This window comes from Thermobia domestica, chromosome 10, assembly GCF_964235325.1.
Source record: "Thermobia domestica chromosome 10, izTheDome1.hap1.1, whole genome shotgun sequence".
Classification (NCBI taxonomy): domain Eukaryota; kingdom Metazoa; phylum Arthropoda; class Insecta; order Zygentoma; family Lepismatidae; genus Thermobia; species Thermobia domestica.
The window spans coordinates 119,643,345-119,667,498 of record NC_137463.1 but is presented as its reverse complement, the minus strand read 5'-3'; the positions used below and the strand labels follow the sequence as shown (position 1 = coordinate 119,667,498).

General features: G+C 37.5%; 3 protein-coding genes across 3 annotated transcripts in view; all 3 read left to right on the top strand.

Annotated features, from left to right (window-relative positions):
* LOC145662684 (uncharacterized) overlaps positions 1 to 24,154 on the top strand; it is a 276,284-nt gene that overhangs the window by 92,903 nt on the left and 159,227 nt on the right. The window lies entirely within an intron of this gene.
* LOC145661590 (uncharacterized) lies at positions 19,062 to 20,506 on the top strand. Its single transcript, XM_081726909.1, has 2 exons — positions 19,062 to 19,610; positions 20,312 to 20,506. Exons 1-2 carry the CDS (start codon positions 19,062 to 19,064, stop codon positions 20,504 to 20,506), a joined length of 744 nt encoding a protein of 247 aa, XP_081583035.1.
* On the top strand, positions 20,982 to 22,187 carry LOC145661589 (uncharacterized). The gene has a single exon (XM_081726908.1). The coding sequence runs from the start codon at positions 20,982 to 20,984 to the stop codon at positions 22,185 to 22,187; it is 1,206 nt and encodes a 401-aa protein (XP_081583034.1).

Genomic DNA, 24,154 nt, shown 5'->3' with positions numbered 1-24,154 from the left:
CGATACATTCGAGTCGAGTCGAGATCTTTACGAACAGTCTCGACTCGACTCGTGTCTCGATTAGAAAATTAGAGTCGAGAAATACGTTTGATTCAACACGTCTCGAATTTTACAATGTGTGTCTCGAATCGAATTCCAGTCGAGATTCGAGACATGTCGACTCGTGCGCATCCCTAAATATTCATATGTTAAATGTGCAATACTACCTCGCGAAAAATGACCCCGAAGTTAATTTACCAAAGTCTATCTTCTTCTTGTTACATTAGTGATCGTTGTTTAGGATAGATTATGCAAAGTCAGATATGGTTATGTATGTTTACACTTTCGTTTTTTTCTTTCAAAATGTCTTCCTATCTATTCCCATTTTTATTAATAATTTATTTCTTGCATTTATTAATAACTATCTGTAAAACCCATTATTCGCATGGTGGCTGAATTTGAAAGTCAACACCTGTAGCAGTATCACCATTGATTTCAGCGAGTGCGAAAACTATGGATTTGATATTAATATCAGTCATTTTGCATTATTTTTACATGTCAGATTATCCCTTCCTTTAACCCGACCCGCAACCAAATGGGGTGAATTTGAAAGTTAATGCAATCGGAGTTTCATCATTGATGTCAGAAATCGCCAAAACTATGAATTCGACACTAATATCGGTCATTTTCTACTACTTTTACATGTCCCTGTAAACGTCTCCTGAGACCCCCTGGTTCGATTAAAAAAAACGCTTCATCTTGATCTGGGACCTGGACCAAGGTACCCAAGATCAAAATTTGGTAACTCTCGGTCCTCTTGTCTGGTCTCCAGGCAGCACACAGATACATACATACAGACAGACAGACACATAAACAAACTTTTTATTTTATTTATATTAGATTAGGTGTATTTTAAACAGTGTTTCTTCCACAAGTGATTTTATGGGGCACTGCCCGTCCGGAGCTCTGAGAGTACCCCCGGAAGAGACCAAAATAATACGTGTATAATATAATAATAAATAGAATAATATCAACAGTGGCCCCCGGAATACGAAATGTGCCCCCCCCCCGGAACATAGTTTCTGAAAGAAACACTGATTTCAACACACAACAGATAGAACCAACGGCGCCGATTTTCCAAAATGTATGTGGGTGCATATCAATGGCGGGACGTGTTTCAGGGTAGTCTCGATTTTTTTTATTGATTTCTTTTCAGTTAAAATCTTTTATGAACACTATTCGGTAGCATATGGGAACTAATCCCAGAAACCTGGGCAACGTTGAACATGTGCGGGAGATGAGCTCGTTTTATTACGCTCGGGCACCATGCCTGCAGAGTATAGTAGGGCCTGACTCGCTAGCAGGACCGCCTCCACCAGTAGTTTAACTGGTAGGCACTCAGGACTTCGGTCCGGCCGCGTAGTGGGCGTATCCCACTCCCACAGTGAATGGGGGTTACACACTTAGGTGTCAATATTAAGTGACAAATCTTGGCGTTGCACGTGTGCACGAGGACTTAAGTCCAAGCACGTGCAACCACGGGCGAGATACGTTACATTCTCGCGGAACCCGTCCATCAAATAGGCCGAACGGTCGCGGGCATGTTCTCCATGCATGCAATTAAGCGTGGATTGGTAGACCACTAGCATGAACGTGCCATAAAGAGCTGTTCTGTGATAAAGTAAAATATACCGGTAATATAAGGATAAGTTGGGGCTGTCCTAGCTCAGTCGGTAACACGGCTAACTTAAACGTTAAGAAACAGGTTTAAACCCAGGTTCAAGTTTATTTACTGTAATGCATATTCCAAATATATATAATCGTGATATTTAGTGTATATTTTCAACAACATACATGATGCAAAATGAGTGCAAGAGGCAGTGATATTATCAACACGTTACTAAAAGAAAATACTACATTCATACAAATTAAAATGAAAAAATCATCATAAAAGAAAATAGTTTTAATGTTATTGCAGAAAAAAGCTTGCAAGGATCTTGTTGTGGACATAAAGTGACTAACTTAGTGTGTTCCTTGGCTGCCTTTGAACAAACAAACTTCAAACAAAAAATTATGCTTTAGAGGTTAGAAATTTTAACTTCCATCTCGATGTTTTAATTGTTTATTTTTTGATAGTGGCAAGTGAGAAATATTTATTTTGTTATGTTTCTATAAACCTAAAAATCTTGCCTGCAGCGCCCTGACAAGATTATTTGTGTGAGTGTGCTGGAGCCAGGGAGCACCAACGTAGTCGGCGCGCATGGACAAAACAACCCCTAGCATTTCTTACAGAGCACATGGTTGTTTGGCATAGAACGTTGCTACTATACTAGCGAGTTCCAGCTAGTTAAGCCTTTTATTAACAGTCGGAGGCAGCATTCTGTTATATCGTTGTAGTGAGTTGCGTGTTAAAATACTCCTAGTATCAGCTTTTTCATTCTTCCATTGACCTTGAAGGACAAAACAAATGCCTTTCGAGTAATACAAGTTCCCTTTGATTCATGAAGTTGATACAGAAATGACCTTCCAACCTATGCTGTGCATAAATGCTGGAAGTCTTTTTAAAACGAGCGGAACGAGCGAGCCATTTATCAAACGGCTCAACTCGAAATTCGACGTCAAAAACAGTGACTCGGCTCGGAACTCGAGAAAATTACCTTTGATTCGACTCGAAACTTGACTTGAATTCGAGTCGAGTTTTAGCTCGACTCGTGCCCATCCCAAGGCATTAGAAAAATGGCAGTTTATTATTATTCTGCTAAACTAATTATATAATTATAGCAATGTTGTTATGTAAAATTAAAAATACAGAATATAGAGAAGCGTAGGATATGCAAACTGATCTGAAAGAACTCAAATATTACATACCATCAACAAACTATTTTCTAGTAGTACAGTAGGCCTGCTCATCAGAACACAGTTTATTCATATTGACCCCTTACTGTATATCGTTAGTTATGGTACCCTAGTTTTCAGGGAGCGAATTACCGAGGGGGATGAGGGGGATTTACCCCCTCAATCACATTTTGTTCCCCCCCAAAGATATCAACTGAAGTATCTCTACCGGGGATCTTCGCTTTCCCCCAAAAAACCATGCTTAGTATAACGCCAAATTTCACTGATTTTTGTCATTTCTTGTAAGTTTAATCTACTAGCCGTATTTCAAAATGAGCGGTGTACTGTTCGGTATTGGTCATTCTAATTTCCCCACTATTTTCACCGTTGCTTAGTTTAACTATAATATTGTGACTACAGTTGTTACTTGCAACGGTATCCTCATACTCTTCAGTTCGTCGTCGTTCGTGATAGGGTGGTCCAAAAAACTCATTTTTGTGCTACAACCTGGGGCACCCCCTAAATTTTTTCCATTCATACATAGCAACTTTAGGGTCAAATTTTGGATTTCTAAATCAAAGGGAAGATGGTGCTCAACGAAACCATAAAAGATCACATTTTTCCCATTATTTTGTTTCGTAATATATAGCATTTTTTAAAGCATATCATAAACGTGAGACATTTCTTATTTATTCTATTACAAGGTATACACATATAATTAGTGAGATATGGCTAAGGTTACTGCTTTTTACTCAAGTGTTCAATATTTAAGTAGAGGCTCTATTATTAGTAATTATTAAATGAGTTATAGTAAGTTAAACTGAGTTCGGGACAAAACTGTAAATTACGATTCAACCTAGGTTTCGAAGTGATTTTAATGGTGTTTCGTTCTGAACTTGTCACAAAATGGCATCAACTCGCTCGAGTAACGAAGTTTTCCTGTTTGGTGTCCGTGACTTACTGCCGCTATTAAGGTTGAAACAGCTCCCAACTACGAAGCATTTCTTACCACGGTTTCATTATCACCTAAAGGTATCACACAATAATTCGGTGCAAAATGCGAGCCAGGTGACAACCGAAGAATTGATGATGATGTGGTCTAAGGCTGCAATTCCTACAACTCTGAGGAAACATATAGATAAAAATAGAAAAAATCCATTACAATTGATTAATGCTGAAAAAACAAGCGGCGCACTTCTGAAGCCCAGCGCAGTTGGGAGTTGGAGTTTGTAATGTTATTGGAACCGCCCACGCTGGCTTTGATATCGCCCACGCTGATGCCTTGACGGTTATGAAAATAAAGTAAGCTTGTGATTTTCTCCTAGATCAAAGGGGGGAATCGTAAGATGTTTCTGGCTGCAGTAGACAGAGCAATTGCTTTAACATCAGCAGCAGCAGCAGCTTCCAATGTTTGCTTTACAGATGAAGAAGAAAACTCCGAAAATTCTTACAGTTCGGATGAGGAATTTGAACCAGATGGATGTCTAAGCCGGAAACGACAGAAACGGGTGGAAAAGGTCACAACACCTGGATTGAAACAAAACATTTGATCGCCAAGAGTCTGGTTAATGGTCCCGATAGCAACAGCTCCCGGTTGCGACAATATATCCCTTCCATTTTAACGAAGCACAGTCCGTAGGGAGCGAGAGAAATTCAGAGAAAAGAGAGCGGATTCCCTGGAGAGAATTTTCTCCGGCATATCCTCTCGTGATCCACTGGGATGGGAAAATTCTACCTGAAATTTTCGGTGGGGGAAAAGTTGACCGTCTGACAATACTTGTTTCTGATGATGGTCACGAGAAGCTTCTTGGTGTGCCAAAATTGTATTCAGGGACAGGGCAGAATCGTTCATGACCTTATCACACATTGGAACTTAATCGACAGAAGTGTAAGCCATGAGTTTCGACACCATCCCTGTAAACACAGGTCATATCAATGGGGTGTGCGTTCTTCTTGAACACAGGATTGGCCGAGAGTTTCTGTGGTTAGCTTGTCGTCACCAGGTGAAAGAATTGATTTGGGAAAGTCTTCACCCTATGGTATGGTTGGAAAGTCTTCACTCTGATATTCCTATCTTCAAGAGATTGAAGTCGGTTTGGGACCGGGTTCAGAGAGACAATTTTCGGCCATTGAAAATCAAGAAGGAAAGTGGAATTTGCATGGTCTCAACTGTAGACTTCCTGAAGAAAACTATCGAAAGGGAATTTGCAACCCAGAGACAATTATCAAGAACTTATCGAGCTGACGATGCTTGTTCTAGGATCTTCCTCTAACAAGATTCATTGAATAGCTCCAGGGCCAGTTCGCCACGCTCGGTGGATGGAGAAGTTAATCTACGTAATGAAAATCTTCCTTTTTCAAGATCAGCGTGATGAGTTCTAGCTGCCGAAGGAGGAGGAAACCCAATTTTCGTGCTGTTCGGAGTCCTTCTCTACACCAAGGTATGGATACAAGCTCCACTAGCAGCTGAAGCTCTTGGTGGAGATACGAAATTCTAGATCCAGTTGCAGAAATAGCAAGATATCAGTTATGAGATCAGCATCGCTACAAGAAAAGTCCTCGAACGTCATTTATGGTACCTTTCCTATGAATTGGTAGGTCTTACCTTGTTCTCAGACAAAGTTACGGCAGAAGAGAAAAACAAAGTTGTCCAAGGAATAATACCTGAGTCCAGAGAGAGGAACATGAGAGATGATGCAACCTTAGTTAAAGAAGGAGTAAGTCTCGGAGATTTTGCGACCAGTCGAACGGCAAAGCTTCTCTCCAGTTCACTGATTGGAGATGAATTTCTTAACCGTCCGCCGGGTGAATGGAAGAAGAATCATGAATATCTGGTAGGCAGAGAGCGAGTGAAAGAACTTCGAGTCGTGAATGACACCGCAAAAAGAGGGATCAAGCTTTTCGTGGAGTTTAATAATCTCTTAACAAACGACGAAGAAGATAAACAGTTTCTCCGGCAAGTTGTTGAGGTAAATCGGAAAGCAGTTTAGACACAGACAACTAAAAAGTCCGCCATAGATGCCTTGCAATTGTAAATTGGACACTGTGGAACTGTTAAGCATTCACTGTTTTATCAGGATAAGATAGAGATAAAATATTTGTTTCAGTTTTCTTTGTCGTTTATTACTTTGCGCATTTATTTTTATTTTGCACTTTTGGGTTAATTCTAACGACCTTGTCTTTCTGTACCGTAATCCACCATGGAGGACGTCACTTGTGTTTGCTATACTTTCCATGTGTGTATAAATGTATCTAAATATAGTATGTAAATTGTACAAATGTAATTCTGTGTACAATGTACATGCTTCTCTAATTTATGTCTCTTCTAAATAAACAGATATAGCGTGTAAATAGTTAACTTTTTTACAATTAAAATTTCTATATACCTATAAAAATACAGTAAAACCTCGATTATCCTACAGTTTCCAGGCTATTTCTCAGCTTCTATTCAACCGATATGTTTTACATTTTAAGGAACAAATCTAGATAGCAATAGAAGCTTGTCCTCCAAATTTGGTGCAAATCGGTTGAATAGGCGCTGAGAAATAGCCCGAAAACTATCAGATAGTCGAGGTCCTACTGTATTTCTAAGGAGAAGGGTGGTTGAGCACCATCTTCCAGTGGGACTAGGAAGCTGAAATTCTACCAAAATAATACTAACATTGGAAGTAAAAAAATTAGAGGGTGCCGCGGTATCCTGCACAAATTTCGTTTTTGGCCATATGTTTCTGGACCACCCTAATACATATTATCTGGCTTCAGCATCTTAAGTTACTATTTTATTATTTTTTTTTTAAAAAAAGAGAGGAATGATCTTAGTGAAAAGGCATATAATGTATCGGAGCCTCACCTGAAGAAAATAAGCCGCATTGTTGTAACAACGGTGATGCATAACAATATGGATCACCGAATCAAAGCATGAATCGGTATTGCAATGCAACTTACACTTTAAGTTATTCATATTGTCGAAAGTTGCAATTAGTCGAGAAAAAACATTTTCTTTCTTTTTTATTACCCTTTATATACGGTAATAGCGTTGTTATAAAGTTTTTTTACAATTAAATAAAAATTATTTAAGTAATTTCATTAAAATCTTGTAATTCACTTATGATTCAAAAGTACTAAACACAATAAATTTGTGCTACTTATTATTTTAACGTTGCATTATATTTTCTATAACTCTATTCATCAAATATTAACATTATTTTTTTTCTTATGAACCAAAGTAGTAACTTAAAATTTCTCATTTAATGAATTCCAAAATTACATATATTACTAGCATCATTTACCCGCTTCGCTGGGTTAATTAAAAAAAATAGTAATATAATCCGTTAGTCAGTCACTTTTTACTATTAATAAAGCGCTCTTTGATAGCTGTCATTTTCGACGATTTTAATACATCCATCTCCCCTTCCCGTGTTGCGGGGCACGGTATAGGAATTGTCATTGTTCATCTCAGCGACCTCGAAAACTATGAATTCGACACTAATATTGGACATTTCGATCATTTTTATATATCTTTCCCTCCCCCTCCCAAGATGTGGGGCTGAATTAAGATTTAAACGATATCAGAAGTGCCACTGTTCATCTTAGCGACTCCGAAAACTATGCATTCGACACTAATATCGATCATTTTCAAATGCTCTCCCCTCCCCAACTTTCAGTTACACCGTCAAAGTGATATGAGTAAAACCATCTCAGGTTCAAACTTCATCTAGATTGTAAACTTGATCGAGATCGGTCCGGCGTTTCAAGAGTTATTAAGTTTTATTTATTTTTATATATCTCCTCATCCTATTCCCCAGCTGTAAGTTCTACCGTGAAAGTGAAATTATAAAAAACATCTCATGCCCGAACCTAATCTATGTTAAAAATTTGATCAAGATTAATCGTTTGGTTCAAGCGTTATTAAAGGAGCAGTTCGAGTTGAAAACAAGTTTGGTGCAATAGAAAGATTAACAAAAAATAAGAGACCTATATTTTTTTTAATATCTTGATAGGCCGTCTAGTCCAGCTTCTATAGGCATTTGCTTTTGATGAATCGTAAATGCTGAGTCATGCGTGGGATACGCGAGGAACTGAATGGGAGTCAGGAACCACCCCCTTGTACGCAGCTGATAAACCTTTAATAGTGCAGTGGATTTAATAGGTAGTGTTTTGGGCTTGTTAGCAGTCTTGCTACGTGTTGAATTCTTGAGGGATGTTTTTGTTAGCCGTTGTTCCTACAGCGAGTAGAGAGAGAGCAGTAGTTACGTTTGTTGTGCGAAACAGTGTTTCTTCCAGACATGTTTTTAGGGGGCACTGCCTCCCGGAGCTCTCAGAGTGCCCCCCCGGAGGAGACCAAAATAATACGTTTATAATACAATAAATATAATAGTACTGTGTGAAATAATGTGCCTCACCGAATACTAAGTGCCTCCCCCCGGAATTTTTTTCTGAAAGAAACAGTAGTGTGAAGGAGAAAACACGTGTTAGTACAGCGCGTGCTGTGTCTGTGAAGTGAAGGAGAAATGCCTAACACATGCTGTTTTCGGTTGTAATTCTCATGCAATTAAAGCTGAGGACATAAATCTTTTTTTACGTTTCCAAGTCATGAGAAATCATCAGATCGATATAAATTATGGCTCAAGAAAATCAACAGGAAAAAAATGTCCCAAATAAAAACACTTGTATTCCAAACATCTTGAAGAGCCTGCCTTCGAGAAGTCAAATTTACTGAAAGAAAAGCTAATGCCAGTGGCGGATCTAGGCTGGGGCCGGGGGCCTAGGCCCCCCAGTTTTTTGAGTGACAAAATTGATTTAAGCTATTATATAGATATTTTTGAAAGTTTATAGTAAACATGATATACCTACCATAGTCTGGGTTCTGACTGCCAGCCCCCCGAGTTTTTACCGTTTAGATTCACCTCTGGCTAATGACTTACACGCAAACTGAGAAAGAATGCTGTTCCAAGTATATGATTGAAAGGTTTAGAATGTGAGCCATTGAACAAACGCCGATCTATGTCCAATTACCAACGTAAAAATATCGTACAAGACGCAAATGACGGTTGTAGTCAAGACGATGCATTAGAGGGTAATAGCAACGATGTCACTCATGATTCTGAAGATACTGCTTTAGAAATAAGCTATAGAATGTGCTTTGGGGAGTGAAATATACCAGCTTGTAGAAGGAATCAGTGACAATGATTGTTCCTCAAGATGTAGAATCATCGTTTAATTTCTCTGTATCAAGTGACAATGATGATGAAACGGGTGATGAGAGTTGTTCCGCGGAGAGCGATGTGAATAAAAGAAATTTGTTTATCGTATTCTGGCAAACTTTAACTAACTCTATGGCCTATAGAATCCAGAGGTTCAATGCCGCGTTCACAAAAGCTCTCCACTGAATTCTATCCTTAGCTAACTGCATCCAGTTTCTACTTTGAATTCCAATCTCTGCGAGATCTATCTTAATATTTTCTTCTCATCTGCGCCTAGGTCTTTCTAATGGTCGTTTTCCGATTGGTCTTCTAGTCAAGACTTTGAAAGCGTTTCTACTTTCTTCTATTCTAGCTACATGACCCGCCCACCTAAGCCTCCTAGACTTGACGACCCTAACAATGTTGCGTAAACCATATAAATTATGTAGTTCCTCGTTATGAAGTATCCGCCATTCCCAATTCCCGTTCCTCTTGGGTCCGAATATTCGTCTGAGGATTTTGTTCTCAAATACTTTCAGTCTATGTTCTTCCCTCAGAGTAAGTGACCATGTTTCGCAAACATACAGAACAACAGGCATGATTATCGTTTTGTATATTTTAAGCTTCAAATTCATCAACAGAATTCGCGACGACAAGAGATTTTGAACCGAATAGTAACACGAATTCCCTGCTTGGAGTCGACATTTAATTTCTCCGTGAATATGATTTTCCTCTGTTAATATTGATCCTAGATATTTGAAACTATCAACTTTATCAAAAGTATTATTTAAGATTTTAACGCATCCATAATTTGCCATATTACGGTCCCGACGCACTTCCATATATTTAGTTTCCTCTTCATTTACTTCTAAACCCATGTGCCTGCAAGCGTTTAATAAGATCTCTGCATTTTTTTCTATTGTTCTCCTATCATCCCCTATTAAATTTACATCTGACAAACTTTACAGATGTTATTTCATTTTGCCTCATATATCGCGCTCCTGTAGATAACTTGAACTACAAAATTATAGGATCAGCATTAAAAATTGCAACAAAACGTGAAAATGAACATACTTATGTTTGGGAATCGGAAGAATGATTAAAGAAAAGCTACTTAGATGTTGTGGCAATCTCGTCCGCCATCTATTTACATGGTATTGGTTTCGAAATTTTAGTTCCTTTTTTGAAACGGTGAACCTATGCTTTGTAGGATACGTTTTATATTATAAAAACTTTTGTGCAGCCCACCATCACATATTATTATTTTCTACATGCAGATGATATTTCTAAGTCTTTGCAATCAGTTCTGGAAAAGGAAACCGCACTTAGAATGTACGAAGTGCTCACAAACGAAATGCTCACAATGCTCACGAAATGCTCTCACAAACGAAATGCTTGGCAGTGTGTAATATGTAAGCCTGCTCTCGCTGCTTGACCACGAATGACGTCATCACAAAATCTACCTCTGTTACTCACTAACGACTGAACGTATCGCGATCAAACAAACACCATTCCTTTTAGAATTTTCAACTCTACAAATGGAAATAAATTGTCAAAAATGTATTTCTAAGTCGAACTGCTCCTTTAAGTTTTATTTATTTTTTAACTCCTCCCTCTCCCACTCTAAGTTCTATCGTCAAACTAGATAGATAAATACCATCACAGGCTCGAACCTCATCTATTTTGAAAATTTGATCGAGATCGGTTGGGTGGTTCAAGAGTGATGAAGTCACAAAAAGAGAGTCACTTTCATTTTTATTTTTTACTAGCAGCGTTCACCCCGCTTCGCTGCGGTCACCCCGGAACGCAATAAACCTTGTTAATTAGATAATTTTTACTTTTTCGCTTTCAAGTGATATGATAAAAACCATAGTAGATTGCAGTAAATGTTAACATTATATCGCCTGTCATTTATGTTAACCCGCCGAGTGACACGGTCATGCGGGTTGCATATAAATACGTTTATTTTTACCTATGATGAACTAATAACAAAGGATTTGTACGTATGGACACTTGAATGGTCAATTATCTCAAGACACTGGTAATTAAAAATTAAAGTGATATGATAAAAACCATCTAGGGTCCAAATCCTAATAACCCCCCAAAAATAAAAGAAATTGGTTCAGCCGTATTAGCGTGATGAGGGAACAAAGGTTTTGTACGTTCTCTTTTATAATATAGATATCTCCCCCTCCCCTTCCCCTACGTTGCACTGGCAAAGTTAAATGACAAAAAAATATATTCCAGGCCCAAACGTCAGGCTGAAAATTTGATCAAGATGGTTGGGTGGTTCAAGAGTTAAGTTTTAGGGTAGAGCGGGATAATTCGAATAGGTAGGGAATTTGAATAATGTTAAGCATTTTCCTAGCAGAAGTGGAAACAGGGTTTGCCTTGTTAGTGAACTTGCGGTGGATTTGTAGGTGGTGGTTTGCAGAAGTAGCTCTCAGAAATACAAACTATTCCTGCTGTTCTGAAAGCCTACATGATTTTTTGCTTGGTGCAAGCTAAGTACGAATATATCTACTTTTAGGTCGTTATAATTTTCAACGTTTCTTTAAACTTTCCTTATTATTAACCGGGCAAAATGAAATTGCTCTGGATTATAATTGTATCAGTAGCATTTGGTGTGTTGACATACTGTACGCTGGCACCAACTAGTGAGCTGTTTTCATACCACGTTCTGAATGGAATATTCGTCGACTGCAGGACAATTTGGATAATTCAAAACGGGGCAATTTGAATACCAGTGCAATTAGAACTATAGGTCTGCTATTTTATATTTATTTATGTCTTGGTTCTGATCAAGCATTTGTAATGTTTTCTCGTTTCAGATGGTCAGAAATTATAAGAAGAAAGATAAACAATTAAAATGGAACAAAGAGTATATGGAATAAGCCGTTAAATCGGTTGTTAATGGTGACCTGACGATACTGGGAGTATCAGAGTTATTTAATGTCCCTTTCACAAGGTTATACAGATGAGTTAAATATCAAGACAGGGTACTAATTAATGTTCCTGCTGTAGGCAATATGTCTAAAATATTGGGAGGCCAAGCGTGTTTTCCAGTGTTGTAGAGAAAAAAATTAGCGGATGGGGTAAAATATCTAGAATCCATTGGGTTTGGAGTTACTCCGAAGGAAGTGCATGTAGCGGCATATTTATATGCGTCTAAATGTGAACTTAACATTCCTCAATCCTGGACTGAAACTAAAATTGCAGGGAAGCACTGATGTTAAACGTTTTGCAAGCGAAATAATCTTAGTTTGAGAAAACTTGAAGGTTTGTCAAAAGCGCAAGTTTTTGGTGTTAACAAGGAAAATGTGAATTCTTACTTTGACTTACTGAGAAAATTAATGAACGAGTATGATCTCCATAACAATCCTAGCTGTGTTTACAATATGGACGAAAGTGGACTTCCTCTAAATAACAGAATTCTACAATTCTTGCAGAAAAGGGTGAAAAAGACGTGACCAGTTTAACTCTGTAGAGCGCGGGGAAAATGTAATAGTGATAGCATGCTGCAACGCCGGAGGGTCTTTTATACCCCCTATAGTAATATTTAAAGTTGTACGCCAAAACCGGGATTTAAAACCCGCATGAATCACTTGTTTGCATGAGAGATAGTGGATAGATTAATGGAGATATATATTAAAGTTTATCAAACACTTTAACGAACATAGAGTTCCCGTTCGGGTTCTGTTGATTTTGAACGGGCATAAATCTCACTCACAACTTTCGTCCTTAGAGTTCTGCCAAAGTCATGACATCGAAATGCTTTGCCTACCTTCACACACAACACACGTATTACAACCACTCGATCGCTCTGTTGTTAAGGCCCTTAAAGTTAATTACCACCAAGAGGCAACTACCTGGATTCATCAAAACCTGAGTTCAGTGATTAGTAACTCTCAGATCTGCATTTTGTACACTGAAGCCTGCAAGTGGACAGCTCCTCTTGGATTGGCAGTTAATGGGTTTTTATGTACCGAAATATACCCTTTTAGATCAGGAGCTATTGAAGAGTTTCGATTCGCTCCTTCGGAAACATATGGCCTTCTTACACAATCTGAGGAGCAGTCTTCACGGGAAGATCTTAACAACGCGCCTTCTTCTTCCTGTCGTGGCTCTTAAAAACGTTGTCCCAACGAAGCCTATAGATGAACCCATGCAACAAGTGCTTTCCAACCCAGAAAATTTTTGTGTGCAGAATAGACGTCTTGTCACAGGAAAATCATGCCACTCGACTTATCCTGAAAAATATTCAGGCAATGAGAGTAAAACAACTCTGAGGAAAGACGCAAGCATTGGGTGCAACAAAATCTAAGAACACTACAAGAAAGAAGAGTGCTAATACAGAACCTGCCAAGAAAAAACAAATGAAAGGTCGAAAGAAACTGATATCTTCTATCTCTTCCAGTGACAAAGACGTAGGCCTAAGTCTAAAGATGGCTGCGGGCAAAGATCAAACATGGAATTGCGATTTTGCCTTCTGAAGTACTATTCAGAACGTTCTGCTAGAAAGGGTGACTGGATTCGTTGTTAGCGTTGCAAGATATGGTTCCACGAGGTCTTTGTCGGTGCAGAAAGTCCAGAACAGTTTATTTGTAGTTGTTGTCAAATACAAACAATGGAAGATGGATTAACTAACCTATTGCGGCTGTCTTAATGTTCCTAACAATTCTTTTAGTGTACATTCAAAAAGATATAGTGGTAGAGCGTTCACCTCTGGTGCTTGGGGTCCCGGGTTCGATCCCAGCCCCCGCTAAGTGAACTTTGTGGTGGACAAACACCGTGTGTTTGGGTTTTCTCGGGGTTCTCCCACTTTCTTCATTCCACCATTTCATTCATCACTCATCATCACCGTCTCCTTTAGCCTAACCGGCATAAGCGTGGGACGTAAAGCTCAAAGATTTCATTTCATTTTTTCAAAAAGATATCTACAGGTGACGCATACTTACAATTTATGTACTTCTTTTCTTTTAAAATTAGCATATTTCAACTGCCGTAGAATTTGCAATCTAACTATTAAATATATTTGCATTATATCTAGGTATATATATTTTCCTTACTTAAGACTTGCTTATTTTGTTGGTTATTCATATTACCCCACCCGTTATTCAAATGCCCCTCGCATTTACGTTTTTCGACATTTCGCCGGGGAAATTGAATACCCAAATTTCACAATGATGCATCTCAGATACTATCTTAAGAAAAATTGTTAAGTAATAGTAAGGTTCAAAGTTTTTGTTCACAATTTTGTATCTGAATACCGATTACAGTTCCTGAGATATATGAGAAAATGTCTGAAATTATTCAAAATACCCCGCTGTACCCTACATATATATATCCTCTTTTCCCCCTCCATTAGGTTCTACCGTCAAAGTGAAAATTAAAAAAAAAAAATCTTTCTATGCCCAAACCTCATCTGTATTGAAAATTCGATCGAGATTGGTCGGGTGGTTCAAGAGTTATTAAGTTTTATTTACTTTTATAGATCTCTCCCCTCTCCACCCTCTACTCTAAATACTACTGTAAAAGGATATGATAAAAATCACCCCAGGTCCGAGCCTCATGTATGTTGACAATTTGGAAAAGATTGGTTGGGTGGTTTAAGTGTGATAAAGTCACAAAGGCAGGCACTTTTATTTTTATTTTTTGACATATATCTCCCCCCTCTCCTCCGCTACGTTCCACCAGGCCTGAACCTTATCTATGTTGAAAGTGTAATCGAGATAGGTCGGGTGGTTCAAGAGTTAAGTTTTATTCATTTTCATATATTTCACCGCCACCCTTCCTCCTCCCCCTCTCCTAAGATCTACCGTCAAAGTGAAATAATCAAAAACGTTTCAGGTTCAAACTTCATTTTTGTTGAAAATTTGATTAAGATTGATCGGGTGGTTCAAGAGCTATTAACTCACGAACATGGTCACCATAGTGACTTTGCTCCGTCATAGTGAAATGATAAAAGAAACATCCTAGGACCGAATCCTAACTATGTTGAAAGTATGATCAAGATTAGTCGTTTGATTCAAGAGTTGTTAAGTTTTATTTATTTTTTATAATTCCCTCTCCTCCCCATCCTCTAAGTTCTATTCTCAGAGTGAATAGCTAAAAATACTCACAGGGCAGAACCGCAACTAGATTAGACCCCGACCACAGTCTCTGATCCTTGAAACCCCGCGGACGTGTAACACTTTTAGACCCCATTTCATTGCTTCCCCTTCAATTTCCTGGAATTAAGTTCCTGTCAACAAGGCTAGAAATCTTTGGTGGGGGCCCAAGATATGAAGAGAAGCCACTGATGAAAACAGCCAATAATACTATTAACCGATTATCATCTCAGGGAACTATTTTATCTATTTTAGGAAACTTGGGAATGGTCCCGGCTACTCTTCAGGGCCCAGTAATCAAGTGTTGAGTAACTTCATACAACTGTATTCAATATACCTATTAAACATGACGTTGTGCCAGTTCTGCCCTTTGCTATTCATTCTTTTTAAAATATGCCTTTAAACTTCGCCTGTCAAAATGAAGTCCTATACGTCGTACGTCGTTTTATAAGAGCGTAGCCAGGCATTCGATAAAACAAATTATAAGGGTCGATGTGGCCGTGGCTGTTTCCAAGGCGGCCCTATAATATATATCTGTTCGCATGGAACTAGGTCTACTTCACTGGTGGTATGTGAAATTATTATTATTATTATTATTATTATTATTATTATTATTATTATTATTATTATTATTATTATTATTATTATTATTATTATTATGCGTATAATTGTATAAATTTTGATGGCAACTGTCGCCGAATATTAGAAAGTGAATATGGGAGAACTATGAAATAAAGTAAATAGATGCGCGTAATTTTATTATAAAATTATATGGCGAATGCATTTCCTCTGATTCCAAACGGTTATTGTAGAATTTACACGGTTAAAGGTTGGTCAAATTAAAAAGACTCAACGATTTATCCCTCTATAAGGAGACGTTGCTTATGTGAGTGTCACAATGACTTACTCGAGATTTCCTTCTTCGACCCAAAAACAAGTGATATAGTTGGATAAGCTTGCATATGTGCATTATTTTTATTCATATTAGTTTCATTTTTTGTATATAGTTTAGTGGTTTTAGTGAATTCTTTGTGATTCTTTTAGTGATTTTTCTGGTGAGTTTTAGTGAGTTGTGTTTGCATTGGCTGGCAACAGTGCTTTCAGTGTGCTATTCAAGTTGTGTCTGTGCATTCGACAATGTGCTGCGAAGTGCAACTAGGCAAGCATATTCATTAATAGTTTCAGAAAAGCATATTTATTCATAGGTTTTAGAGAAACACTCATGTTCATTAATATACAAGATTCATATGTTCTTAACGGTGTTTTAGAGTGTTACTCAGTTTATGTGTGATCGAAGACAAAGTATGATGGTTAGCAAGCAACATGTGGTTTAGCTAGCAGCAAGCAACGATTACTGCAGAAAGATGTTAAGATAAGTAATTCATTGTACTAATATTTAAGTATTATATCAGTATATTAACATATGAACAAAGCATGTTATATTTATCATATTAACACATGTACCTTTAAATAAGAATTGAAGCAAGTAACATCAAAAATATTCGTCCAGTCTTATTTCTCGTTCCTCCATGATATCTGGGTGAATCAGTGATATTGGTTAATCATACAGTTCATTAGCTGTGGTTGTGATATGCGTGATTTGTAAATAAAGTACATAAACATATCACCCCTTTATACATCATCATTTTTTTTTTTGGTCCTCCGTCCACCGGATATCAGAACGAGAAACGTGACTGCATTCTTTGTTCTCGTGTGTGTTTGTGTGGGTGCTGGCTGTCATAGGCAGGACAGAACTGTTCATATCAGTAGAGTGGTGTGTGTGCATTCAACCCAGCTGAATTCAAGGTTACACGTTTGTAGGTCACTCAGAAGTAAAAAAAAAAAAATATTGTCAGCGGTTTGAGTAGTTAAAAAAAAGACTGAAACAATGGCAGAAGTGCAGTTGGGTCAATTAATTAAGAAACGTGCTTCGGTCAAAGGTCAGGCAACAAGAATACAGACATTTTTTCAAAAACTACAGAATGAAAATAAACCTAGCATACAAGAAGCAAGAACAAGGCTAGTTGCACTTGAAGGGGTTTTTATTAAGTTTGATGAGATACAGTCAGAAATAGAGCTCTTGGATGAGACGGGTGAACAAGAAACGCACAGAATTACATTCGAGGAACTGTATTATGATTCAAAGGTTAAGTTACAAGAATTTATTGATAGTTTTGAACAAAAAACGGATTCAGGGACAGCAAATAAGAAAGCTGGAAATTCTAGTAGTAGTTCAGTACAATTGCCTAAAATTTCCTTGCCCACATTTTGCGGTAAATACGAGGAGTGGTCGCCCTTTAAGGACATTTTCATTTCCCTTATTCACAATAACGAATCATTAAGTACAGTTTGTAAGTTTCAATATTTGCGCACATCACTCAAGGGAGAAGCGTTTACATTAATAGCAAATCTGCCAACGGTAGAAGTAATTTACGAAATTGCATGGAAGCTTCTTGTTGAACGCTACGAAAAGAAACGGTTGATAGCTTCGACATATGTACGAGGGTTGCTCAATATCAAGCCAGTAACGAAAGAAAACGCTGAAGACATTAGACAATTTGTAAATACTGCACGCAGTAATTTTCAAGCCCTTGAAGCATTGAATTTGGACAAACCTTTGCATGACGTACTACTAACACAACATTTAGTAGAAAAACTTGATTCGGCAAGCAAAAGGGAATGGGAAGCTGAGCAAAGTAGTGACTCCTTTCCATCGTTATCGGAATTATTTTCATTTTTAGAAGGCCGTTGTCAAATGTTAGAAAACATTCGTCCTACTCAATCTGAAAGTACTTATGACAGCAAAAGTGTAGATTCCAAAGCAAAAAGAAAGAATAACAGTCAAGTGAATTCGTTTGTTACTGTGCTTCCAAATGCATGTAATATTTGCCGTAGCAAAGAAACGCATGCTGTTTTTCGTTGCCCAGAATTTCTGAGTGCTAACATTAATCAAAGAAAGGAGCTCGTGAAGCAAAATAAACTATGTTTTAATTGCTTAGGTAATAAACATCAAGTAAAGGCATGCAAATCAAGTACTTGTAAGAAATGTAATTTTAAGCATAATACACTGTTGCATGAAGATACTGCTCAGGAGGCTACTAACAAAGACAGTTCAAGCAAAACAAATAACAATAATACTAATGTACCTAAAGTTAAGGAACAGAACCAGGTTAAAGTTCAACCACAGGACTCTTATTGCTCATTTAAGATTAATTATGGTCAGCAAGTCTTATTAGCAACAGCGTTAGTTAACGTAACAGACACTAAAGGTCGTTTTCAACAATGCAGAGTGTTATTAGATGCAGCGTCTCAATCGAATTTTGTAAGCGAAGCTTTAGTTCATAGATTAGGTCTCAAGAAAACGAAAAATCGTGTTCCCATTAGAGGTATCAATTCTGTAACCTCCGAAGCTCAGCACAGTGTTGAAGTTCATATTTATTCAAGAACATGTGATTTTAATGCAGTGGTCGATTGTTTAGTATTGCCAAACATTACAGGTTGCATACCTTCTAAGGATATTGATTACAGTAATTGGAACTTGCCAAAGGATATTTGCTTAGCCGATCCAAATTTTCATCGCTCGTCGTCAGTAGACATGCTTATAGGTGCGGGGTTATTCTACAGTCTCCTTGAGCCAGGCCAGAAGACTAGGAAAGGACATTATCCAGTTTTGCAGGAAACGAAGCTAGGATACGTTGTCGTCGGAAATATGCCTTCAATACCCGAAGAAGCCAACCAGTCGGTAATTTCATGTTTTGCTCAGATGGAGACAGACTTGGATACACAATTGAGAAAATTCTGGGAACTCGAAGATCTTCAGACTAAGATTTACACGCCGGAAGAAGAAAATTGTGAGAAGCATTTTTTAAAAAATACAACCAGAAATGGAGATGGAAGATTTATTGTCAAATTACCAAAGAAGGAAGAGAATGCAGCTTTAGGAGAGTCTTACAACATGGCACTACAAAGATTTAAGCAGCTTGAAAGAAGATTGCTACAAAATCCTGAGTTTCATAAACAATATGCCGCCTTCATGGATGAGTATTTAAGTTTGGGTCACATGCGAAAAGTTACAGAAGAAGACGTGAACAGCAGCAGCAGTTGTTATCTTCCACATCATCCTGTATTCAAGATGGACAGTACAACAACTAAATTAAGAGTGGTTTTTGATGCAAGTGCAAAAACGTCTAATGGCAAATCATTGAATGACATTCTTCAAGTTGGGCCAATTGTTCAAGATGACTTGTACTCCATTATTTTAAGGTTTCGATTGTATCCAGTTGCATTTACAGCAGACTTAGAGAAAATGTATCGCCAAATATTAATTCATGATGAGGACAAGTGTTTACAACGCATCCTTTGGAGAAATTCAGTAGAAGAACCGATCCAGTCGTATGAGTTACAAACAGTCACGTACGGGACTTCGTCAGCGTCCTTCTTGGCAACAAGATGTCTGAAGCAAATAGCGGAGGAAAATTCCAAGGAATTTCCAGAAGCAGCAGAAGTAATAAAACACAATTTCTACATTGATGATGTGTTAAAATCAGTACCAAACGTGTCAAAGGCCTTAGAACTACAGAAGAATCTTATTAATATTTTAAGCAGAGCAGGTTTCAAGCTTTGTAAATGGAGTTCTAACAAAGAAGAAGTACTTCAAGGAGTTCCTGAAGACTTCAGGGAAAAACAACAGCCAGTCATACTTGGTCAGCAAGACGGTGTTAAGACTTTAGGAATAGCATGGATTCCATTAACAGACAAACTTATAATTTCGAACAAAATTTGTAAACACGGAACTGCAGTAGAAAGTAATGTTGCAATGACAAAAAGACAAGTCGTCAGCATAGTGTCATCTATCTTCGATCCATTAGGTCTAATCGCTCCAATTGTCATCAAATACAAGAATTTCTTACAGAAGTTGTGGAAGACAGGGATGGATTGGAATGACCCATTAGACACAGTCCTACAAGTTGAGTGGAATCAATTAATGTCTTGGTTACCTGCGATGGCGAAGATACAAATTACAAGAAACGTAATGTCTTCGGAGAACGTTAAGGAAATTCAATTACATGGTTTTTGCGATGCAAGTGAAGAAAATTTTGGAGCAGTAGTGTACATCAGGGCTACAGACGAACAAGGAAACATTGAAGTCAATTTACTTTGTTCAAAGTCGAAGGTTGCACCACTGAAGAAGCAAACTTTGCCTAGATTGGAATTATGTGGAGCACTGTTACTTTCGAAGCTAATAGACAAAACACTATCCATATTGAATATAGAGGTCAGTGGCATACACCTGTGGACAGACTCGACGATAGTTTTGTCATGGATCAAATCACCTCCCAATCGTTGGAAGACATTTGTATCCAACAGGGTGGCTCAAGTTCAGAGAATCACAAAAATTAATCAATGGCATCACGTGCCTAGTAAAGAAAATGCGGCAGACATAGTTAGTCGAGGAGCGGATCCCAATACTCTTATTCAGTCTCGAGAATGGTGGCATGGTCCAGAGTTTCTTCACACAGCAGAATGGCCATGTCAAGAACAAAATGAGCCAGCTAATATTCCAGAAGAGAAGAAAGTCATGATAAGTTTGGTGGCAGTTCATGAAACAAGCTTTATGAAAAGGTATTCATCGTTAAACAAAATGTTGAGAGTAGTAGCATATTGTTTGCGATTCAAACATAATTGTCTTTCCAAGAAATTAGAAAGAAAAACCGATAGTCTTGACGCTTCGGAACTTCGTTTAGCGTTACACAGATGTATCAAGATAGTACAACATACTACCTATCATCAAGAAATATTGAACTTGCAGCAACAAATGGAAGTTTCAACAAAGAGCCCAATCAAGGATCTTTTTCCATTTCTGGACACGGAAGGAATGCTAAGAGTAGGAGGAAGATTGGAACATTCAAACTTGGAGTACGACAACAAGCATCAATTCATCCTACCTGCAGAACATCATTTCACCCACCTGATAGTCAAAGAAGAACATAAAAGGTTGCTTCATGCAGGACCACAGCTTCTTATTGCATCTTTGCGTACCAGATATTGGATTCCTAGAGCTAAGAAGATGGTCAAGGCAATAGTACACAATTGTTTGGTTTGTTTCAAGTGGAGATCAACAAGTTCATCACAGTTAATGGGACACTTACCCAAGGAAAGAGTAAATGAAGCAAGACCATTTGTACACGTGGGAGTGGACTACGCAGGATTCTTTTATGTCAAGCCCACAATTCGCAGCAAAATTCAAATGAAGGTATATGCAGCGTTGTTCATCTGTTTAGCCACTAGAGCAGTTCACATAGAAATAGTTTCAGACTTAACTTCTCAAGCTTTCATCGCAGCATTGAAGAGATTTGTTGCTAGGCGAGGTAAATGCTTATCTATCTGTAGCGACAATGGTTCAAACTTTGTTGGCGCCAATCGAGAATTGCAACAATTTTTTGAATCTAAGACTAACAGAAAGGACATCCTGGAACACTCAGCTCAAGAAGGTTTAGAATGGAAATTCATTCCTGCCAGATCTCCTCACATGGGGTCATGGGAAAGTTCAATAAAATCCATGAAGTACCACCTACGGCGTGCAGCAGGAACAGCAAGTCTGACATACGAAGAGTTGAATACGTTACTTATTCAAATTGAAGCCATTCTAAATTCAAGACCATTGACAGCCATTTCCAACGATCCTACAGATCCAATGTATCTCAGTCCAGGACATTTTTTGATGGGAGCTACACTTCTCAGCCTTCCGGAACCAGATCTACTGGACGCACCTATCAACAGACTAGGCAGATGGCAACGGATTCAACAAATGAAGCAGCATATTTGGAAACGTTGGTCAAGGGATTACCTCAACCAGTTACAACAAAGAAGAAAATGGAAGTCAGCTCAGCCTAATCTTCAACCGGGCATGGTCGTATTGTTAAAAGAAGACAATGTTCCTCCTCAAGTGTGGAAGTTAGGTGTGATTAAAGAAGTTTATCCGGGTAGTGATAATTTAGTGCGAGTGGAAACTGTGAAGTGTAAAAGTGGCATTTTTCGGCGCAGTGTTGCTAAATTAATTCCTTTGCCCCTAGAGCATTAATTGATTGTGTCCAATCAAGGAGGGGGAGGATGGATAAGCTTGCATATGTGCATTATTTTTATTCATATTAGTTTCATTTTTTGTATATAGTTTAGTGGTTTTAGTGAATTCTTTGTGATTCTTTTAGTGATTTTTCTGGTGAGTTTTAGTGAGTTGTGTTTGCATTGGCTGGCAACAGTGCTTTCAGTGTGCTATTCAAGTTGTGTCTGTGCATTCGACAATGTGCTGCGAAGTGCAACTAGGCAAGCATATTCATTAATAGTTTCAGAAAAGCATATTTATTCATAGGTTTTAGAGAAACACTCATGTTCATTAATATACAAGATTCACATGTTCTTAACGGTGTTTTAGAGTGTTACTCAGTTTATGTGTGATCGAAGACAAAGTATGATGGTTAGCAAGCAACATGTGGTTTAGCTAGCAGCAAGCAACGATTACTGCAGAAAGATGTTAAGATAAGTAATTCATTGTACTAATATTTAAGTATTATATCAGTATATTAACATATGAACAAAGCATGTTATATTTATCATATTAACACATGTACCTTTAAATAAGAATTGAAGCAAGTAACGTCAAAAATATTCGTCCAGTCTTATTTCTCGTTCCTCCATGATATCTGGGTGAATCAGTAATATTGGTTAATCATACAGTTCATTAGCTGTGGTTGTGATATGCGTGATTTGTAAATAAAGTACATAAACATATCACCCCCCCAAAAAATGATGATGTATGCTTATGTATAAAGGGGTGATATGTTTATGTACTTTATTTACAAAACACGCATATCACATCCACAGCTAATGAACTGTATGATTAAACCCATTTTACTGATTCACCCAGATATCATGAAGGAACGAGAAATAAGACTTGACGAATATTTTAGATGTTACTTGCTTCAATTATTATTTAAAGATACATGTGTTAATATGATAAATATAACATGCTTTGTTCATATGTTAATATACTGATATAATACTTAAATATTAGTACAATGAATTACTTATCTTAACATCTTTCTGCAGTAATCGTTGCTTGCTGCTAGCTAAACCACATGTTGCTTGCTAACCATCATACTTTGTCTTCGATCACACATAAACTGAGTAGCACTCTAAACACCGTTAAGAACATGTAAATCTTGAATATTAATGAACATGAGTGTTTCTCCAAAACCTATGAATAAATATGCTTTTCTGAAACTATTAATGAATATGCTTGCCTAGTTGCACTTCACGGCACATTGTCGAATGCACAGACACAACTTGAATAGCACACTGAAGGCACTGTTGCCAGCCAATGCAAACACAACTCACTAAAACTCACCAGAAAAATCACTAAAAGAATCACAAAGAATTCACTAAAACCACTAAACTATATACAAAAAATGAAACTAATATGAATAAAAATAATGCACATATGCAAGCTTATCCATCCTCCTTCTTCGACCCAAAAACAAGTGATATAGTGTTCCCCAATGTGGAACATATCACGAAACATTCTTCAAGTTAAGGCAACGTTATCATTTTCAGCGATGGTCCCGATTTACATTACAGTTCATTTTTACCTTCTAGTTTCCAAAGAAGAAAAGACGATAGAAATTGTTTTCACATTCTTTAAATTATATCAACACGTGTAGAAATAGTGTGTGCTATGTTTATCTAACATAACTACTAGTTTATTTTCTTATCTTTGTATGAGGAATTGATTGCAAAGTGTGAAAGCAGAGAACTGCATTTACAGTGTGACCCGGGTTCGAATAATGTCGTGGCATTTATTATTTTTTCTTTATTTGAAGGTATTGTTTACGACGTAATTGTTATTGTAATTCTGTTGTTCCTTTATTATTATTATTATTATTATTATTATTATTATTATTATTATTATTATTATTATTATTATTATTATTATTATTATTATTATTGCAAAGTCGAGACTTGCCTACATATTTTATATTTTAGACCCTATGA

Bases quoted from the DNA above. Each gene is read 5' to 3' on its own strand.
- LOC145661590 (XM_081726909.1), top strand. From the start codon at position 19,062: ATGGCACTACAAAGATTTAAGCAGCTTGAAAGAAGATTGCTACAAAAT. The intron at 19,611-20,311 runs GTAATAAAACAC...AACTTTGCCTAG, and splicing joins AATTTCCAGAAGCAGCAGAA to ATTGGAATTATGTGGAGCAC.
- LOC145661589 (XM_081726908.1), top strand. From the start codon at position 20,982: ATGCTAAGAGTAGGAGGAAGATTGGAACATTCAAACTTGGAGTACGAC.